Genomic DNA, 21,354 nt, shown 5'->3' with positions numbered 1-21,354 from the left:
CTTCTTACCCCAACTTGACAAAAATTCAAATAGACACATAAGATGCAAACAAAAATTAATGAGATCCACATTTTGAAAACAAGTTGGTGGATTTTCTTGTTATAAGGTCAAGCATTGAACAACTGACTTGGATTTGCTGCTTGAACTGTCAGCAGATGGTATAACTTGAAGTCCAGAACAAAACTGATTTATACAAGTGATATTAATCTAATTATGCAATACCCCAAACTAAACTAGGCATTTTTGTCTTGCCAAGTACAGTTTAAAAATAAACAGTCTAAATATGAGATCACTACTGGGCCAAGCATACCCAAGAATTCACACCATCAGCTAGAAACTAACAGTTCTACTTAAAATGCTGTGACTTACACTAGGGATTTTGAGTAAATTTAGTTTCCTACATTTCAGCAGAGTATATTAAGAGTGAATGAATTCTCTCAGCATAGAACATTGAAACAATGAAGAACAAATGAGTTAAATCATCTTCATATATCAATTCATGCTAAAATATGTGCTAATCCCAATATCCACTCCAGTTAGATATTACCATATGAGTACATTCAGCAATTTTAATTTAAACTTCCTACAGTTAAACTGAAAAGGACAGCAAATCAAGACCACTGTCATCATTCACATTTGCTATCGCAGCATCACATCTGTAAAGAAAAAATGGCAGAGCTGCCCCAAACTACATTCACTGGGTCTTCTAAAATGCTACTCTTAATCCTTTTACACAATTCACTTGTTGTGTGACACTGACTGAACATACGCAGTCCTCATGTTTGTGAGGAAAAACAGGAGAGGAAAATCTTCTTTCCAGATTTACACAGTCCAACGACTTTATAAGTTTTCCATATACCTTTAGAATAAAATAGAATCACATGGAATTACTAATAGTTGGCTCTCTAAAGGGTAGGAAATTAATCTGAATATGCCTGAGGCATTCACTGAAAAATTCACTCCGTTTTGAAATTCAGATCTCTCACTAGATTGGATTGGAAAGGCTTTAAAAATAGCTTATTCTCTTGTTATTTCATTACTTCCACAGCTCCTCCCAAGTCAATCTTTTAATTATTGAAAAGCATTAAAAGACAATGATTATTTCAACTTCTGCAGTTACATAAGGATTCAACTGGACTAAAAAGATTATGTTCTGCAAAGAGCATTTTTCTGCACAGAAAAATACTTCTGTTCATGATATTGGATATTTCACTTATTAGCTGCTATGCCCTTTTAACAAACCATTTTTATTAACAAATTAATTAAGACAGCCATAAGATTTTTTTTAATGAAACTATCTCATCATGAGTTTTTAAAACACTGGCTGAATATTCAACAGAAAGGGTGTTCTGAAGCCAAGTTTAACCCTCAGGTCAATTCAACAGCATGACAGGGACAGAAACTGAAATCAGAAACCTTAACTTTTCAGTCAAAGTGGAAATCCTGATAATTTCTCTAGATAGAAGTAAAATTCAATAAAGAAACCATAAGGCTGCCCACCAAACAGGACTACCTACATACAGCTAGCCCTACAACTAATTGTCTATCTCTAAAAATGTCACTAAATTGGGCATTATTCTGGGAGCACAATCACATTTTAAACCACATCAAGAATTAAAGAGATATTTTACAGAAGAGGGTTGACGTATCATATCCCCATCTTACAGACAAATGCACAGAGGTGGAATAAACAACATTTTCATGATAATTCCTGTAAGTTTGTGATAGGATCTGTATCTATAGCCATGTTTTGACATGTGTGCTGTAGTCTGTCAACCCCACTTCTTCACTACAGATCATTGCCTTCTTTGAAAGAAATTATGTTTCCAGAGAAGGAAAAATCTAAGAAATCTCTCTTACCTGGCAAAAAATGATGCTGCCACCGAGGTGCCTGTGGATACTTCACTGGCAACATATGTGCTCTGGGAAGCAGGGAAGCTGTACAGGGAGGGTTTATCTGCATTGTAGCGGTTCAATGCTGCTTCAGTCAGGCCCTCTCGACTAGTCTCTGTCATAAGCTGAGATATCTGAAGACAGAAAAAAAAAAACCAAAAGTGTCATCAGCTAAAGCTCACTAATTGACCCCTCCTCATCCAGACATGCCTCTGGATTGCAGATGGAGTAAGAGAGACATTTCATTCACTACATCTTTGCTCCTCTGTGAACAAGTTTATTGCTTCTGTCACGCTCATCTACAGTACTTTGGTTCAGCTCTAACTTTGTCTGCATTTAAACTAATGGGATAAGTTCACCCCGTCACTAGAAATGCCAATACTGTCTATGGCTTTCCATCCATATGGAAAAGAAAGTAAACCAGAATCCCTGCTCAGTTTTACCTCAGGGTACAAGAGACATACCTTAGATATGTGTAAGATATTTATATTTTACAACAGGAAAAAAAAAAAAAAAAAAAAACAAAAAACCAACAAACAAAAAAAATTGTTTGCCTTTGTAATATAACACAGCACTAGTGTTTTTGTTGACCTTTCTCCAGAAAAGTCAGCACACAGCATAAGGAGTCCCCTTAGGATCTTAGACTATTTATCATCTCTCTGGAAAATTGGGATCGTTATCACTCACTTTCATTGGCTTTCTTAAAAGATTTTAAACATCCCATGATTTCATTCTTTTGATGGCCCATTTAACATTTTTTTTCCCTGTTCAGAAGACATCTCAGCCTTTCATCTTCTGGGAAGATAAATGGAGTTCAATCAGAGTTGACCTAGCTCTCCTCAAATTAACTGAAAGATCATTATTGACTTCAGAGAAAGCTGGATGAGCCTACTGAAGCACTGTATCAAAACTTTTATTTCAGTTTTGTGACAATTACTTCTGCATGAATTTACAACGGTGTGATGTCATCTATTGTACATCACACAATTCCTAACAACTTCCCTTTCCTCCTTTCTCCATTTCAACCACAAATAACTTTTGTTCACCAATACGTGTCACAAAAGTGCAACATATGCCTAAAAAGAACCCTCTCAAATTATCGCTAGCAATCATCCAAGGCATAGCTTCCTTCTCCCTGCAAAACATTTGCGAGAACCAGTCTCTCACCTGCTCAATTTCAGTTCTCACGCCTGTCCTTACCACCACAATAAGTATGAGGCACATCGAGAAAAGTACTTGAGATCACGCCACAGTTCTTATTCCGCTCAGGCTTGCTTTATTTCAGCTGTTAAACATTTCAGTTACTAAAGGCAAAGTTGAAAAACTGACTTGTATGTGGAAGGGGAAAAGATGTGATAACATTTTTTTAGACCAACTGCCAAGCCACCTCTGTTTCTTTCATAGAGAATTGTTACCCATTCTACTATGGCTAAGAAGATAATCTAAGAGTTTATTCTTATTTTACATACTTTTAGGCCAATCAACTGTAATACTTCAAGAACAGGAATGCTAAACTAGCCACTGTATTTTGTGAGGAACCGGTAAAATTGCTGACAGTGCCCCTATCATGTTAGTCACACACTGGGCCCTCCTAATTTACTGATTCACTACACTGAATGAGCAGTGCTCTCAGAAGGATACAGCTGAAATCCTGGATTTAAATCATCTCATACTACTGTTAAAACGCAGGAATTTAGGCTGGCTGCCAGGACACCTCCTTACATTTCCAGCATGCAAACAGACATTTGTTCTTCAGTGTTCTGCTAACCCATGTATGTCCACTTGGGGCATCAAATACACTTGAATTCACTGAACAATAATTCCCCAAATTTTCCATAATTTTTGCTAACTCAGATGTTTATATTTGCAACGAACTAGCACAAGATTCCGCCCTATCCCCTCGAATTATTCTGAAAACAATTTCATCATCTACCATGTTGGGAACTGCTAAGTGGAGAAATTTAAAAAGTTCTCCCTTCAGAGCAGAGTACACATATAAACCTAACCTCATCTTAGACCATCCAATTCATATATCTGAAATCAGGGATGGATCATCACTAATCAGTTGTCACTGCTGACAGTGTCACCAGGAAGTGCCACTCACTTCCATGGCAATCTGACAGCAGTTAAGAAGTTGATGAGTTGACCTATCTTCCACCAGATAAAGATTTGCAGCTCCAAATATGAATTTCCACAGTCAGTACAGCACATTTTGACTGGCGTCAGCAGATCCCCTGAAGTTGCAAGGTGGTGAGGCTGGAGAGAGGCATTTCAGCCAACTGTAAAACAGGAAAGGATTTGTTTGTCTTGGTGTTTGGGACACCCAGAAACCATCCATCATGACATGGGCATAAAAGCAGTAACTAAATGGTCTCTGCAATTTGAGACACTTTCAGGACATCCATGCCCATATCCACAAGCTTTATTAATGTGAACAGCACAGAGCAAAAAGAGCAATAAAAAGCCTCAAACTGATTGTGGGCATTGCCTGAAAGGTATTACTCTCAAGCTTCCCCAAAAGCTGATTAGTTGCTCAGTTTACAAGTTTTTTAATAACTAGTTCTTAAATACAAGCACTCCAAAATAATCACTCACTCAAAGAGACATCAGATTCTTTTATAAGGATATAAATATAAACCATTCCCCCTCACCTATTCACTAAGACAGAAATAGGTATTAGTCAGCAAATGGAATGTTAATGCTTTTCAATAAACAGGGATGATGATCTTATAAAGCCTGTATTTAGGTCATATTTTCTTACAGTAAAATGCAAAAGAATTGAAGAAGAAGCTGGAAATAATCAAATGTATTTACAAAATCTGTATTTGTGGAGTACCACACTATTCATAGGACAGAGAGAGAAGAAAGATAAATAATACTCATTTTAGGAATTGCTTATACTATGGACAAATGCAGAATGGGGTTGTTTCCATATAAATGTAGGCTCTTCAGTAGTACTGCTATTTTGTCGTGTGTCCTACACAACAGTCCAATTACTACAGGGATGGACAGCTGCTCCAACTGCAATCTGCAAAACATCTGTACAGTACCGACCACCAGAGCCTGCTGGAGGCAGCAGCTCTCCTGCCGGTTCATTCACACAGCTTGCTTTGTTGCAGAAAACAGGAAGCTATTGTTGACATCGATATGGATGTACTATCTGTGAAAAGCAACATTCCAGTGTAAACAGCCATGTCAGAGAGCCCTCCCAGAGTTGCCCTGGATGGACACTCAACGAGGCATACTGGGCTTGTTAAGCACCCTCTTGATCATGACGGTCCAAGCACCACCACCTTGTTTCCTTACCTATGCTGGCACACTTCCTGGGAAAAAATCCATTTCTCAGTGTGAACTCTTTCAGAACTAAACTCCCAAATGCACATGCTGTCTGTCCTTGTTCTCCTTTGATTTACTGTTTGCCTCAGCAGGGACACTTCATAATTGACAGTGTATTACAAGGATACCAAAATTGGAACATACTTTATTTTACCTAACACAAGACATAGACAAATTAAGACAAAATAAGAACTGGATTAAACCACGGTCCAGGATCTCCTACCCTAGGAACGGTTTCCAGTTTTAGCACTTGCTTACTTTGCCAACATGGGATTCTTCAGCAGTGAAATGTCTCCAGAAGCAACGAAGGCTGAAACATATCCCCAAATTTCAAATTTTCTGCTATTCCTTTTCTGGGAAGCCTGCAACACCACTTGCTGTTATACAGGTAAAAGCCCACAGTAGTACCTTGTGATACTGCAACACTCAACCTCAAGCAAAAAATCAGGTTTTGGTTGAACAAGTTCCCCATGTCACTCTGTTGATATCTTCTCCTTATATCAAAGCAAGAACGGGATAAACTACAACTTGATATTTAATGATGGAATTGTCCCTTTGGTCATGCAGCCAGTGGAGGTGAAGAGCAAAGACTGTGCTATGCCAAATTCTGGGCCAGGCTGAGAACCTTCTTGTGCCCAGTACTTAGCAGAGTATTGTTTATGCTGTACAGATTTGTACATCTGGCTCAATCCACAGGCCTAGTACCCCACTAGACACATGCCTACAATATTTCTCTAATCAATCCTCATCTATTCCCAGAGTTCAATACATGTACATAAAGTAGCAGGCAGAATGAAGGTAATTCATATATCCAAAGACTACTGACTTCAAGGCAGATCTATTGCATTTCTTTCTTTTGCCTCATAGATTGGAGAGTGTAGAAATCATTTAAACTGTTATACCAAACTGAAGAGTGGGCTTTGGAGGTAATGTTACCATCTCATTTACTCTATCCTCCAGTGACAATATCAAATTATCCCTTTCTCCTCTGACATTGCTCACTGAAGTTCACACATACACAAACTTGAGTAAATTCACCCAGGATATAGCAAGCATTTAAGGAAAAATACTCATAGAACAAACATTTCCAAAGTTCTTAGAAATTTTTTTTTTCCCCCATCCCAGTTCAAAAGACATAGTTAAAATTACACTTTGAATATTAAAAAACTCAGGTTCTTTTTTTTTACGCCTTTTTTTTCCCCCCAATAATGTATACCTAGTAAGTATAGTTCGTGTAAATCTGCCTCTTCAGTGCCAATGTTCCTCTCACCAGATACTGTTTCTGGATTTAAGGGGGAAAAGAAGAATTGATTCCTTGATTCCTTTTCCCTTCTCCTCCGTGAGTACCTACATAGCACATACATGAGGTTTAAGATTGGTTAATAGGATATATTTTGAGAAATTCCTTTACTGAATTGTTGGCAGCACATCACTGCCTGGATAAGCAACAAAAAGACAAAGCATGAAACAACGCAACCTTTCATTCCTCAATAAAAACCTTCTAAGTGCACATGGAATAAGACAGATGTCCCTCCCAAGGCCCCATTTTTTTCCTCTTGTCTCATAACTGCAAAGCATCCATTAACCTTCTCTTTCACTGCTCTCTGACAGCATACAGCAAGAGCTAGAGATAAGTCATGATTTAAATTCTCTGCTTCATAGGAAAAAGATGGCTCTGCAGCTAAACCACTGGTGTCAGCCAGGCCAGATTCTCTTCCTATTCCAGTTGTCACTTTGTGTATAAGACTTGCCACCATGCAGTATAAGGTTAGTTATACTTACATAAGGGTGTTTTACAGCCAAGCACATTAATGTTTCCAAAGCTCCTAACTGAGGACTCTCAACTGAAATAACTGTACAAATGGAAGTTAGCATTTATGAAATATGTGAAAAATCCTTTGCTCTGGCAGTAGTGAAGAGACAGGAACATCCCCAAAACCTATTTAGCATCAATGATGAACGCAGTGGATACACAGAAATGTATGAAATGTAGCCACATCTGAAGCCAAATTCAAGATACAAATCTGTATTCAAATTCACGGTAAAGTAATCCTCAGTGTCCAGAGATCCTAATCTCAGGAGAAAAGCTCACTAGCAAAAAGAAACTGAAGGCAGAAAGCTCTCTTTCATAAACACACACACACTCATGAATTACTTCTTTGGCAATCCACTCTTGATTCAGAGCAGCACTGAATTTTCCGCCCAATAAATACTGACGAAATTACTTCCTGGATTATTTTAGACAGTGAATGTCTACATTAACCAATTTAAAAATTAAAGACACACACACAGCCTGCTTTAAAAGATGAGTTGAGGGAAGCTCTAAGGGATACCTCTCTCACACCAAAAACATTGTAAATTTTTATAAGTTTATGTTCTAAGCAGGTTTATCAGCTTAATTTCAAGTTTTCCATTATGCACAATCAGGTGTTCTGGTTCTTCTAAAGTATTAATCTTTTACTTCTGTCCAGCTCCTTTTGGCTCATCACAGTTTACTCTCAGTCATAACAAGATAAAGTTATTCTTCCTGTTTGGCTCAAGAAGCCTGGTTTCTGGCCAATGGAAGTGATGAAATAAGCACTGGGGGAGTCACCTCACAGTTCATCATTCACCTGCCTTTCTTCTGACACATGTATAGAATACCAAATCTTTCCTGAGAACTAAGCAAACCTGTTTCTCCTGGACTTGACCTACTCCTACCAATTCTTACAGGTTGAGCCAAGAACTCCAATTTACAAATTAATTTTGAAAACTCAAAGAATTCTTCCACTTTCTTTAGTGTATAAGAGTTCACTGTCTGATGTGACAGTGTGGTGAATAAAATAAAAAACTTAAGTCTACAGTAAGCCACCAGCTTCCCAGCCACTACAAATTTCAGCAGAATTACAGTAGCTTGCCTATAGAAAGCTGCATCAGAAAATAAACAGAGCAAGAGCTGACACTTCTTGAATCTCTTTAGCAGAAGGGAGGTTAATGAAGGAAATACTGGTGTTCTACTTTACCCAGAGAAGGCATCTCTCAACAAGGGAATGCATCAATAAGTAGTAGGTCCCCTTCTTACAATTTGTCTATTTTAGCTGAACCCCTCTTGAAATAATGACTTCATCCTTTTTGCTTAACATAGAAGTCCTGCATTAAGTTCTGTGCAGTAACAAAAAAGTGCAGCATAAATTTATGTATGGTAGCAAAGGACTAGGTGACAGCTGGGATTCATTGTACTCAGTGACAAAAACAAAACCAAAACAAACAACAACAACAAAACAACAACAACAAAAAAGGCAATGTGGATAATTTGACATATACTATATTTCATTTTCATAATTTTAGAGTGTTGTTGGGAGATTAGCATGTGAAGATAGGAAAGGAAAATACTTGAGTCAGTTTCAAATATCATTGTAAAATACAGCTCCAAATGCTTTGAGGTAAATCTGGTAGAGAGTTTACTGAATTACCAGTAAACTGAAGTGGGAGTTTTGGGGGCAGAGAGGTAGAGGAAAAGAGGAATCTTGTACTGCCCACACAACTATCAAATAATTTTAACACATCCTTCGCAGGGCAAAAAGGAACAATTACGCTATTCAATCAGAGCAACTTGAAAGTGGTAGGGATTTGCTACATCAGTCATCTTTAATATACCACAGAGTACCAAGAACATACTCCACATGTGACACAAATCACTCACTACAACAGAGGTGACATTTAAGGAGTTATTCAGGACAAAATCCACCTTTAGAAAAAATAATTTTGAAATGGTAGCAAGTTCCTGTACCTAAGGGCACTGGCACAGCCTTATACCATCTTGTCGTTTGATTATGACCTTTTTCTCTCATTGCAGAATACTAAACTGCTATAGCTCGAGATCACTGCAACCACTGATACAGACACCTTGTGAGCAAGAGCAAGACAGCAACTCCTGACGGTCCTTTCCCGTCAAAAGAACGTGTTCTATGAGGAACAGGTTGAAAAAGGACATGTATAATGTCTGCTGCATTCAGTCTCTTTCTTGGATGTAGACTTACTGAATAGTGCTTAGTAAAGACAACTCACTATTCACTGTGAATACTGAAACTCGGGATGGTCCTTGGGCATGCTTTGCTTCTGTTTTATTCAAATTTGCACACAAAATCTGAGGTATTGATCTAGCAGAGGGGATTACCATAATGGCACAGATTTTGTGTCTAAACACAAAGCAGTGCATGTTAGAGTGAGGTTTTCCAAAGGGGAAATCACTGGGATGGCAAGAATAATGATCATGCTTCTCATTTAACAAGGAATAGCCAGACTGTGTTTAGCATAAACTACTTTTACTTAAACATTACTTAGTTACCATGACAGCACCTAGAGCTTAATTGCAACCTCCAGCTTCCTGCTGTCCAAAAGAAAGATGACCTTTGACTGTTGCAGCCACCTCCCATGTCCCTCCATAAACAATATAGCTATTTAACACAGATCCAGTGCACTCCTCAGCACAGATGAAATCTCCGTTTGCAGACATGGGCACACCCTCCCATCAAAACTGCAATGATATAGTTAGTTCCATCTCACACTCAAGAGACTACCATTAAATGAAATATTTTACAACAAAGCAGTGACTGTCTTAAGATCAGCTACTTAGAGGCTGATCCAACAGCTGAGTAGACATCCCAATAATGATGATTTCTCTACTGTATGATGCTTTCCTCTGATTCATCCTCCTAAAAGTTCTACCTTACAGTAGAGTATTTTTGAAATTTTTTATTTATGCTGTACTTTCTACTGTAAATAATGACACTATTTTTTCAGCCATTCAGTATTCTCCCTCTTACTTTCACTCACTCGGCATACATTCTTGCCCTAGTTTTCGAACTAAAAAACAAATAAAACCAAAACTATACAGTGTAACAGTACTGCCTGAAAATCTGTGAGTTACTTCTTGAGCCCTCTCTCCTCAATAACAATATCAAATAGGAGTTGCATTGGCAACAATGAAAGCTTTCTTATAAAACAGGAAATCTGCTCTATTAAGCCTATGACAATGGTTCATTCGCTTGATCAGCAAACTCTCATACAGACCATAACCTGGTAAGTTTAAACTGATGCACGTTCCCAAGCAACCTCAACCACTGAGATGCAAGGGATGTAGACTCATTTTAATCTGGCTTAGCAATTAAATGACTTTGCAGTCTGACAATGTCCTCCTGAATTAAGTAATGCATGGAAGGAATACTTAGTACTCTATCTACATCAAAAGGAATCAGTATATTGAGTCTGAAATAGCATTGACCAAGCCTGCTTCCTGCTCGCTCACTTTATAACAAAGTATTTATTAATCAGAAAAGCAAATATATAAAGAATATTAAAAAGGAGGGGAAATTACGTGTTCTGAAGCATCCAGGACAGCAAATATCTAACTTGAGTGAACTTAACCCTTGTACAGAAGTTGCAGATTCTAGTCCGCAGTGCTCCTTTAGTCTGAGTGACATAGCCTCCAGATTTTATTTAATCGGCTACTACTTTGTTATCAAACTATTTTCGGAAAGATAATGCCTCTACCTTGTTACAAAACCACAACAGCTATCATGACTCACCTTCCTCAATACCCTCAATGTTTTCTGATATCCATTCAGGATCATGCCAGCTCTTCCTATTCCTCCCCAAAGAAGCCACCAGCAGGACAGCCATCCCGGGATGTAAATCTGCTCACCCTCCACAACCCAGAGCTCCCTCGGTGAAGCAGACTCCCCACAGGCAGACCCCTGCAAGGCTTTGAGCTACCCCTTGGGAGTAAAGCAGCAAAGCACCGTCAGCTAGACCCACACACGCCTCATTCACAAAGCTCCACCAGCCAAGTCGCTGCAGACAGAATAGCAATGTAAGGTTTCCCAGCTGGCATATTCCCCTACTTGCTCTGCAAATGAAAAATAGGAACAGCAGTTAGCGAAGAGAGGTTCTGGTCTCAGTTTCGTGTCTGCAGGCATTTCAGCAATGCAGAAAGATACTGTGGAGCAACATAGTAAAACCGCTTCCTTTCTCATGAAGGCAATAACATGGCAGTCTGGGAAAGGTGAGGCTGACTCCAGATTTCAGAAGATTTTTTTTTTTTTTAAATCTACTTTTACAAAGTTGTTAGTTCTCTTAATTACCTGTATATCTCGCTGCTGCATTATAAAGCTGTGCAGCTGGAAATTAATTGGATCTCTTTCTACTATGAGTTTTGCTATCCGATCAGTACCATTTTACCATTTTCTTTTGTGGGGTTCAGTTAAAGTTGATTTCATACATCCATGTTCTGCGACCACACTGTAATCCCTTGTTGCATCTGCTACCTTTTAAGACCTCAGCAGCCAGGCTAAGTGTGCTAAAATAGCAAGCGCAGCAATGAACAGTGTGTGTGTACTAAGAAAGATGAGTATGTCTGACTTCTGTCTGTCTATACACAAGGGGCAGCAGCTAAATGAAATGACTGCACTTTTGTGCTGAGGCACAAGTCTCCCTAGTTCACTGTGTGCAGGAGTAATACATTTGTTACAAAAACATACTTTCATTTCTCTCATCAGTTACTAACCTGCCAGCAACGTCAAGACATCATAAGAAGTTCAGATCTTACTGTAGCTGTTTCCCTATCACAAACAGCAATCTGTAAGCCATTGACCTTTTGCTTGTCAGTTGACAAGAACAGCTCTAGAAGCTACCAGAGTGTGTCAGCATGTGGGCTTAACTTAAATGGCATTATTGACCCAGAAAGCAACCTCTTTCTATAGCTAGCAAGGGAGTAAGCAATAAAAAACACCATTAGTTTTTCCACACATAGGTGTATGAACCGGATGATTAGTCTTTATTTAAAAGACACATGATCAGGTTGTACCATGAAAACATGAGGAGAGAGAACTACTTCGTTTCCAGTATGAAAAAACTCTGAGAGTCTTAGAGATTCCTGCAACGATTATTGCATAAGAACATGGCATAATGCAAATTCAGCCCACACATATAATCACCTCAAGATCTGACCTTTTCTGGGAGTAAGATCAGTATATATGAGATGGGTCTCTTACCTGGCTGCTCACAGAAAGGTGCATGGGTTTTAGCCCCAGGGATCTAGGAAATGCCTTGAGTCTATTTAGAAATTAGTACCATTGTAGTGGCTTCCCCATCAGAAAGAAATTATGAATATCAGCTTTTCTATAAACTGATGCCAAAAGTTTAATCATATTAGTGCTGGCAGATACCACAATACACATTGTTTTCTCTGTGTGTTAGGTCGTAAGACTATCAGTAAGATACCTTATAAAGTGAGGAACCAGAGGACTTGAATCTTGCATGAGGCATGAACTTTTGAACAAATACAAAAGAGCTGCTTGCAGAGAAGAGTCAGCTCATTTAGAAGCCTGGCACATTTTGGACCAAGTAACAAAAAACCTGGGAAATTTAAATTGAGAATGACTAAGAAATCTTTCTCAACTCATCAAATATCCTAAATTTGAAGATTTATTCTGTAGTATCCTTTTCCATACGCTTTCCTAAATCACCTTCACACAGGAGTACGTTTTTAAAAAGTGATTAAATAAGTTAACCTCTGACACCAATGTTTGTTAATATTGCTTACATAGCTTTCTCTTTTGCTGTCTCAATGAAATATTAACAACTCAACATCTGAAAAAACTCTGACAAGAGTCTTGTATATCCTGATCCATCCTTAGTGGAATAAAACTTAAGGTGTGCATTTGAATGCTTTGTTAAATTTGCATCTCAAGACAGGTCTAACGCTCCAAGTACTCTCAGCTCTTCTGAAAATCTACCAAATCCTGCAGGCAGCAATGAAAGCTTTGAAAAATAAATATTGTATTCAGATCTTAGCAAGTAGTCATTAAGTTGATGCACTCCTTCCCTCTGTTTCAGTTTTGCTTAACCACTGCTACAATACATCTTCCAGTGTATTACCTGCATTCCAATAAGATCTCTCATCTTCAAAAGAGCAATTTGTCTCATTCCTGAAGAAGAAAGCATCTTTTCTACCTCCTCTGTTTGGGCTCGATTTCACAGGAAGCATTTAAAACTGCAAAGTACCCAGTCTTCTGCATGAAGTTTTGTTCTTAAAATGTTATCAGCTTAAATGCTCACAATGAAATTAGAATCAATGAAGTTGCGCATGTTCAGGTAAACCATCCAACTCATCATTCACAATGCAGTCTAGGAGCCAGTTTTCCTTCCAAATGCTGATTGATATTGTATAAGGTTATGAGGGCTCAGGCACAGAAATAAATTGCAGTGCTGAGTCATAGCAATTGTCCACATGCACACACTTAACCTGTGGCAAATACAAGGTAATAATGATTTATCTTACAATCACTTTTCTAGAGCTAAATCAAAGAAACCAAGTTAAATTACCTTTAATTTGCTGTAACCTATGAACATGTAGTCACAGCTACCGTGTATTAGTAAACTTGCTAAAAAGTTATCAAGCTGATCAAGCGTCTGAGTCCTAAATCTTAGATTAGGCTTGGAAAGCCAGAATAGGAGGCATTGTGCAAAGCTGAATGCAGAGCCGCTCAAGTTACACTGTATGTTCAGAAGGATTCAGTGGGGCTAAATGTAAATGTAGGGGATTGACTACTACTTGGTCCAAAAATGCACTAAAGATGTGCAGAAGTGAAAACAAGAGAAGGTGTTGCAAGAAAGCCACTTTTAGGGGCCCGAATTCCTTCTGGAAATGGCTCAGAACTGTGCACCTCGTACTTGCCCAGGAATATTTTCTTAGTTCATTCCCACAAACAGAGATGTTGATACATTCTTCGGAAGCCAACAGCATATCCTGTCAATGCAAGTACCTTGCAAGACCTTGACACCAGCCAGTATCTCTAGTCAAAAAGAGTAACAATATCACATTCCTTTTCTCCCACAGTTAAACAGTATTTAGCCTCAACTTCAATACTGGAAACTCCCACCTTTGCAATGAATTGCACAAACCACGGCCTAATCTGCCATCTCACAATGTAACAGTCATGCCGAATTGCATTGCCCTTTGATTTTGTGTAGCTCCCTTCCCCTTTGCTGTCCTTACTATTAATAGTCCCTCGCAGGTGTTCCTTCTCTCACAGTACCAACATGGAGATGTGGCAATAGCTAATTTGACAGTTATCAGTGCTAATGGGACCTGCCACGAAATTGTCTCATTTCCAGAGGAATCAGTAGGCAGTTTTTAAAGACAAAACGATCAGGCAGTTCTGCATAAGCTATGCACCAGCAGGAATGACCTCTCTATAAATTTAACAAGGTTGGTCTTTCTAATCTCTGTCACAATACATGAACGTCTGTCTTACTTTCATGTTAATAATAAAAATGTCCTGCTGAGGTTTTAAAATTATTTTATGACAGCAACAACCCTCATTTTTAACAGGAATACATGAAAAGAATTCATAAGGTGCCAGAAGAGCCTTCAAATGAGACCAGTAGCCGGACAGAAACTATTTCTTCCTGGACCTGAAGGTGAATGCCTTAATAAGGCAACCAAATCTATACCTTAACTTAGTTTGCATAGCTACAGCTGTTATTAGCTGTCATAAAAATCACACAGCTATAAGCATTTGACTTGGAGGCTGCTTCCTGGGGTGACTTCTATAGGCTGACTAGGTGCCAAGTTATGCTATGTTGTTTTCTCTTTGCTCTAGATTTACTGCCCTCCCAGCTAATGAAAGTAAAAAAAGAGAAGGAGCATCTCATCAACTGAACATCAAATTAAGCTCTGTTGCTGCATACTGGAAATCACTAGAAACTGGGACTCCCTCTGTTCTGGTCCCCTTTCTGTGCCACAAAGAGGTCAACTTGTGAGCATCAGGCTAGGCAGTTGCTGTGAGACTCCACTGAGTGGGATGCATCTTCATACATAGCACCAGTCTCAGCTTTTTACATATACTCCTAATCTACTTCTATTTTCCAAGCTAATCATGGTTTTGCCTCCTCTCATTTGCTGCAACTTCTATCATGTTTTCAATCAATATTGTTTCGGTTGGCCATCTCTGATTTGTAAGTCTTGAAGAGATCCAAGCTGAGCACAGTTTTCCAGGCTCTACCTCAACATTACATTAGCTGAAGCTGACCTAGAATTTAATTTGAGTGCACACAACGATCTCTTCCCCAGTACATGTAATCTGCATTTTGGTCTGCAGGAACCATCATAATCCATCTTCACTGTGACAGCTTTACAGTATGAAGATCACATTCCCATGTTTCCACTTAGGGCTCTTGCGCACTAAGAACTTTAAGCATGCCAACTGTCCATTCTCAGCTGGAATTTAGTGCATATCCACTTGCAGACGGAGTAATTAATACCAATTCCCATCCCCACTGACCAGCTAAATAAGGTCAGATGAACAGTATTTTCTTCTCATCACCGATTTTATATTACTTTTAGACAATGCTGAGACACATAACTCCTTTACTTCTCTTAGGTGGCTTAAAAAAAAAAAAATATCAGTGATCAATTTGAAAGATAGGAACTACATACATGCATATTTTCAAAACTGCACAGTCCTGAAAAGTGAATAATAGAGAGGAAGGGGCACTGGCACTACTCTGGCTGTGCTCTACAGCCCTTTCTGAAAAGGCAGGAGAGGGATCAAATGAACATCTGTAACCTGCAGCACTAACAAATAGCAATCATTCCCCAAAAGACGATATCTTCCAAATTCAATCAGTATAACATATATAATCATGAGAATTTTGGGTAGACAAATAATAACTAAGTTCATCCAGGATTATTTTCCAGTAAAACAGAACTCGGATCACACCAAGGGTAGACTCCATACAGCTATAATGTTCTTATATCAGCCATTTCCATTAAAAGACAAATAAATGAAATTCATATGCAAAGTTTTATGTATCTTACTACCTAATTTGTTTAACTGTGGAATGCAAGGTGCACAGTAAATACTGCCAGTTAGTTAGTCTTTACTCATAAGTATACTTTGTGTACACTTTCACAGCAAAATTTGTTCACAGTACATACACAGCAGGTTCATCCAGTACTTATTATAAATTATTGCCTGTCTCTGTAGTACATTAATCTCAGGTACACTTGTACTTTGTGAATCATCTAAGGCCCTTGTCATTTTCTTAATTTATGACTTCTTGTAGGCTTGTTATTTCTCAATTTTGACCACTAGCATTTGCTAATTTTTATTCTTGTTATTTTACATACTCTGATCACTTTTCCTATCGGCAGCCTAAGAGACAGGTGACAACAAAACAAAGTACTTGGAAAACTTAAAAGTTCTTAACTGTCAGAAGATTAAGAGTGAATATCAGCTTCAGAAAATTGTCTGAAAGTATACAGTCAAGTCTTACAGCTACATTTATTTCTTCCTCATGAAAGCCTAAATAACCTTCAAACAGCTTGCTTTTTCCTTTTTCTTAAAAAACAAAAAAAACAAGCAAAAAAAAACAACCACACACAGAGCAACAAATAATATACAATTTCTTCTACATAAAATGCAAAGACAAAATGTCATCACCTCAAGGAATTTGCACAATAAACTCAAATGAAAAAACACACTTCAATAGGGTCAAAAAATAAACAGTGATTAAAATTAGTGCAGGAACTATTGGTTGATATTTTTTACAAGCAAAAAACAAGATTACATTAACCGGTTGGTCCCTTGGGATTAATGAATTTAATGAAGTCCAAATATAACAACAACAGGCTCATCATCCGAAATGATGCCTAAACTCTAGTAAACCATCCTGAACTGTAATAAGTGTCTCAATTACATTCAGTTTTCATTTTGGCTTTCAGCACTCCAGAGAATTTTTATTTGCACATTAAATGTTTTTGATTTCTCCCATTCAACTTGTTTAGTGGGTTTGTAATGTAAAAGTTTCAGAAGTTACTTTCAAGTCAATTTTTGAAAGTAAGTCTTTATTCTATTTTAATTAATCTTTAATAAAGCATCATGGACAGATTTTCTGTTCCACAGTGACACGCCAAAAGAAGGATCACTAACTACAGGTCAGTGGAAGTGCTGTGTTGTAAACTGTGCAACTGAAGAAAAAGGACTCAGGTGTCTCTTCACAAGGTAAACTGCAGGCATTTACCAAGTCATCTTGCACTATCATTTACACTAGAACAAAGGGAATACACGATGGGCATGAACTAGCTCCAAAATGTAGAGCGCTACTCCATATGCAGGATAAAAAAGAACCAAACCTGAAACACTTCTAGAACTGCTTCTTAGTGTATATTCTTAACAGGGCCTGAAACACTCCCCCTTCTACAACATGAGCTTTCAGAACTCTGTATACTCTTGATTCTTTAATTTTCTTAATATCAGTAGAATAGCCTAGAGATACTAAAAGGAAAAAGCATGATGATGCTCTGTCACCAGTGGCGTGAACTTAAGTTCAGATCAGAATCTATCCTGAAGTTTATCATCAATTTATTTTGGAAAAGCAGCATAGGAGTCTTTCTTAGAGAAAATGAAGTGGAAGAGAGATTTGTATTTGTGTGTGTGTGTATATATATATATATAAATAAACGCATACACAAATGAAGAAACCAGATGAAGGATGTCCATGAAAATCAGAAGTCAAATTAATATATTTATGCATTGAACCATTACATTCTCCGTACTACTTATGCATTAAACCAAAAAATTATTCTCCATATAATTCCCACCACTAAGTTGCTCTGCTCACAATGGCCACAGTGACAGAAGCCATGTAAAACAGGTGTAGATTAGCCGTGTGAGTAATCCAGAGGACTAGAACTCCAAAATACCCATTTCCTGAGTAGTGTCCCCTATAGACAGTAGGTTCCATGTGCACAGGGTTCAGTCCTATCCAACCGAAATAGAGGATTATGAAAGTTCAAGAAAAAAAAGATTCTTTTCAAAGCTCAATTTTCCAGCAGAATAGCATTATAGAAGGTTCCCTGGGAGGAAATAGAGCATTGTAAGAGAATGACAGGATTTTAGTATTTGCTGGAACCACTTTTATTAGCCATTAAGGCAAAGTAAACAGCAAGGAAGATAGATCCTGGACTCAGAAGCTTTTTGAAATAATATATTTCAATGATGCTAAAACCTAAAAAACTTAAGAGGTCAATTGAAAACTTCTGCAGTCTTATTGTTTCCCAAGGGCATGCTTTCAAGTGAATCCCTCTAAAACAGAGCCCTTGTTTTCAAGTTTTTTCTTTTCAGAAAACACAGTAGCAGCTTGTTGTAAATGGTAAAGTGTATGAACTTTGTGCAATTGATAAAATTCCAGCTCTAGCCATATTTGAAGATAAAAAACAACCAACCAGCAAGATATTTTTAGTCAGTCTCTTCTGTTTTCAAAGTTTTTCCAAGTCGTTGTGAACCTTTATAATTTCTCTGTTTCATAATTCACTCTGGTATTGTTTCTTCCAGGTAGGCACAGAAAAAATGTAACTTTCCACATATGAAACGACAAATGACCCTTTTTTTCCTGAGTGTAACAGAAGAAAATGTCATTTTCTCAGCTCCTTGCAAACTGCGCAGCACCCACCTCAAGCATATCCTTCTGCTTTCTTGTACATCTGCTTCTTAACACATAAAGCATGGGATAATAAAGCTTGTTTCCTTCAAATGTATTGCCAAGGTTCAGTCTTGATGCTTAAAGTATTTTGGGTCCTTTTACAGGAATGGACTTTAAAGTCTGCAAAATACTATACAGTTACCGCTTCAGCTCTCTTTCAGCTGAGTTGACATCATGTTTCCTGGTAGAATTTCATTTTTCCTTCCATGTAACATCTAAAAAGTCTTGGGAGCAAATTCTCTAATCACGTTAGCACAAACCATTCTCTTGCTCTAGTAGAGTTGTGGCTACTGACGGGTCCCCTTGGCTTTCTGTGGTACCGTCTATGGATTCTCCAAGAAATTAAAGAGGCATTTCTACTCAATGTGTTCAAAATGGGCACAAGAATACGGACATCAATAGCATTAACAAAAATATTTTTTTCTCACAAATTATATAAAATTGCTCAGCAGATAAAATGGGATACTGAGGAGCAATGAGTTGTTTTCCAGTATTTCTGTTAAGCAGTTGTAACTAATACACGCTCTCACACTCAAAAGGAAACTAAGCCATAATAAGTTTCCACTGCCACAGTTGAAACCACCTTTACTGGAGAACATACAAGGAATAAGGTGCTCTATTATTCATTGTATCATAAAATGCCTAGAGGCCTCAGAACTAACAGTCCCTTGAACCAGCGCCAACTGTCCCTGATTCAGAGAGAAAGCATTGAGGACAGGGAGAAGAGGCAAATACTCAGAATATATGCTTAAAGTCATTTAGCAGTAAATGGAAAAGGAAGCAGGGAAACCCACATCACAGAGCTTGGAAAAAATCTCATAACCTATATAACCTGCAAATACATAACCCCTGTCTCAAGCCCCTTTCCATAAATCTTGATCTAGCTCTAGCTATCATCAGGCCAGGTGCCTGCATTTCACCTACTTATATAAAAGTAGGAATAGATCTTGGTAAACTGGTCTCTGGCAATGTTTAAAATGATCTTTACAAAGGTTCTGAAGTGCAAGACAACACTCAAGAGATAGTCAGCATCATTATAAAATCCTGGCTGCAAATGACACTTCCAGGAATTTAGGATTACAGAGGCAAAGACCCCTGTGATGACTGACTAGGGCAGAGAATAAGAAAAGCTGGTAATATGAGAAGTTTTTTCCCCTCCAAAGCACTTATTTACATGAAATCAACTTGATTGTTTATCTAGCATTTACACCTAAATATAAAATAAATTAAATATGCTTTAGGACTCCCTCTGACACTCTTCTAGTCCTGGTGCTCTTGTAAACCAGGAGCCTTGGTGGCCAGGACTCCACCTGTGTCGTTCTCTTAAGTCAACTGTATAGTAGCTAGTTATTTGCTGAACAGGACAAACAGTGATAGTTTTGGTTTACTTTACTTCAAAGCAAAAACATCAGAAATCTTCCACAAGCTTTCAAACTAAGCTTCAGTTAAACCTACCTAACATTGCAAGACTCTTCGTGACGACTTTCATAAAACCCGGTCAAACGCAGACGAAGGTTTCTGAGCACATTTTCCCTATCAGTCCCACCTGTGATCACTGCATGATATACCTGCATGGTACAGTTGAGAATCGTGTCACATCCATTTTTACCTCTTGCACATTGGCAATGAACTTCACACAAAGTCTTCAGGGGTAAGAGAGACTGATCAATTAAGAACTGATATCTCATTACTATACATTTTCTTCTGATGTGCTCTGTATAATTTCTTTAATAACAATTGAGTTAATTTTCCATCTTCTATGTTGCACTGCAGTAACTGAGAAAATATACAGGAATAAAACAGATAAGATTGTGCTTATGATTTGTGTTTAAACCTAGCAACACTGCTTAGCACCATCAGCCTAAAACCTGTCAGGAAGAAAAGCAGTAATAAACCCTATCTATCAGCTATCTGTCTCTTACAGGAAAGAAGATATCACTCTCTATGCTTTAAAATAGGAATCTTTTTCAAAACTAGGCCTAAACTCTGCTTTTAGTAATAGCTTTGTCTTTCTTGCAAATTAATAGATAGTGTCATAAAAGGTGTAGAGAAATTGCAGAACTCACAAGCATGTTTTATAATTATCCAGTGACACCAAGCTGCACTCATTGTAGATTAATGCAGTCACAACGAAGTCAGGGAAGCAAAAGTGTTTTTATCAAGCATGGTTCCAGCCTTTAATTCTTTTTCTGTCTTTCCCATTAGCCAAAAGCATGTGCATAAATTCAGCCAGCTATTTAATAAAAACATATATATGCTACTTTCACAAATTCAAAAAAAACAATTTGAAGTAAAGCATGACAGAAGCATGTATTTGATTCAAAGAGCTGTCACAACAGAAACACTTCACTTGGACTCCCATCCATAAAACTATTACCTTGCACTGGTTGCAGCCAGCTTAATCACTTGATGTTCACATCTACCAGTCAGACCCAAGACCTTCTTGGTTTATAAAACAGACATCCTCAAATGACATGAGTGATGATGACTTTTGCGCTCCCATACAAGGAAGAGTTACAGATGCTCCTGCTGAGATTTGCTAGTGACATTAAACACACTGAACACCAACCAACCCCTTGGAAGATGAGAGATCATTAC

The 21,354-nt window shown here is 38.0% G+C and overlaps 1 protein-coding gene across 1 annotated transcript in view; it reads right to left on the bottom strand.

Annotated features, from left to right (window-relative positions):
- The window catches only part of KIF26B (kinesin family member 26B), a 300,203-nt gene that overhangs the window by 178,685 nt on the left and 100,164 nt on the right, over positions 1-21,354 (bottom strand). The window contains exon 4 of the mRNA XM_042796107.1: positions 1,861-2,027. Coding sequence (XP_042652041.1) covers positions 1,861-2,027 — 167 coding nt within the window. The remainder of the gene's footprint in view (positions 1-1,860; positions 2,028-21,354) is intronic.

The sequence above is a fragment of the Tyto alba genome, unplaced genomic scaffold (assembly GCF_018691265.1).
Source record: "Tyto alba isolate M040663 unplaced genomic scaffold, T.alba_DEE_v4.0 Super-Scaffold_22, whole genome shotgun sequence".
Classification (NCBI taxonomy): domain Eukaryota; kingdom Metazoa; phylum Chordata; class Aves; order Strigiformes; family Tytonidae; genus Tyto; species Tyto alba.
This window is presented reverse-complemented; position numbering and strand designations above follow the sequence as displayed.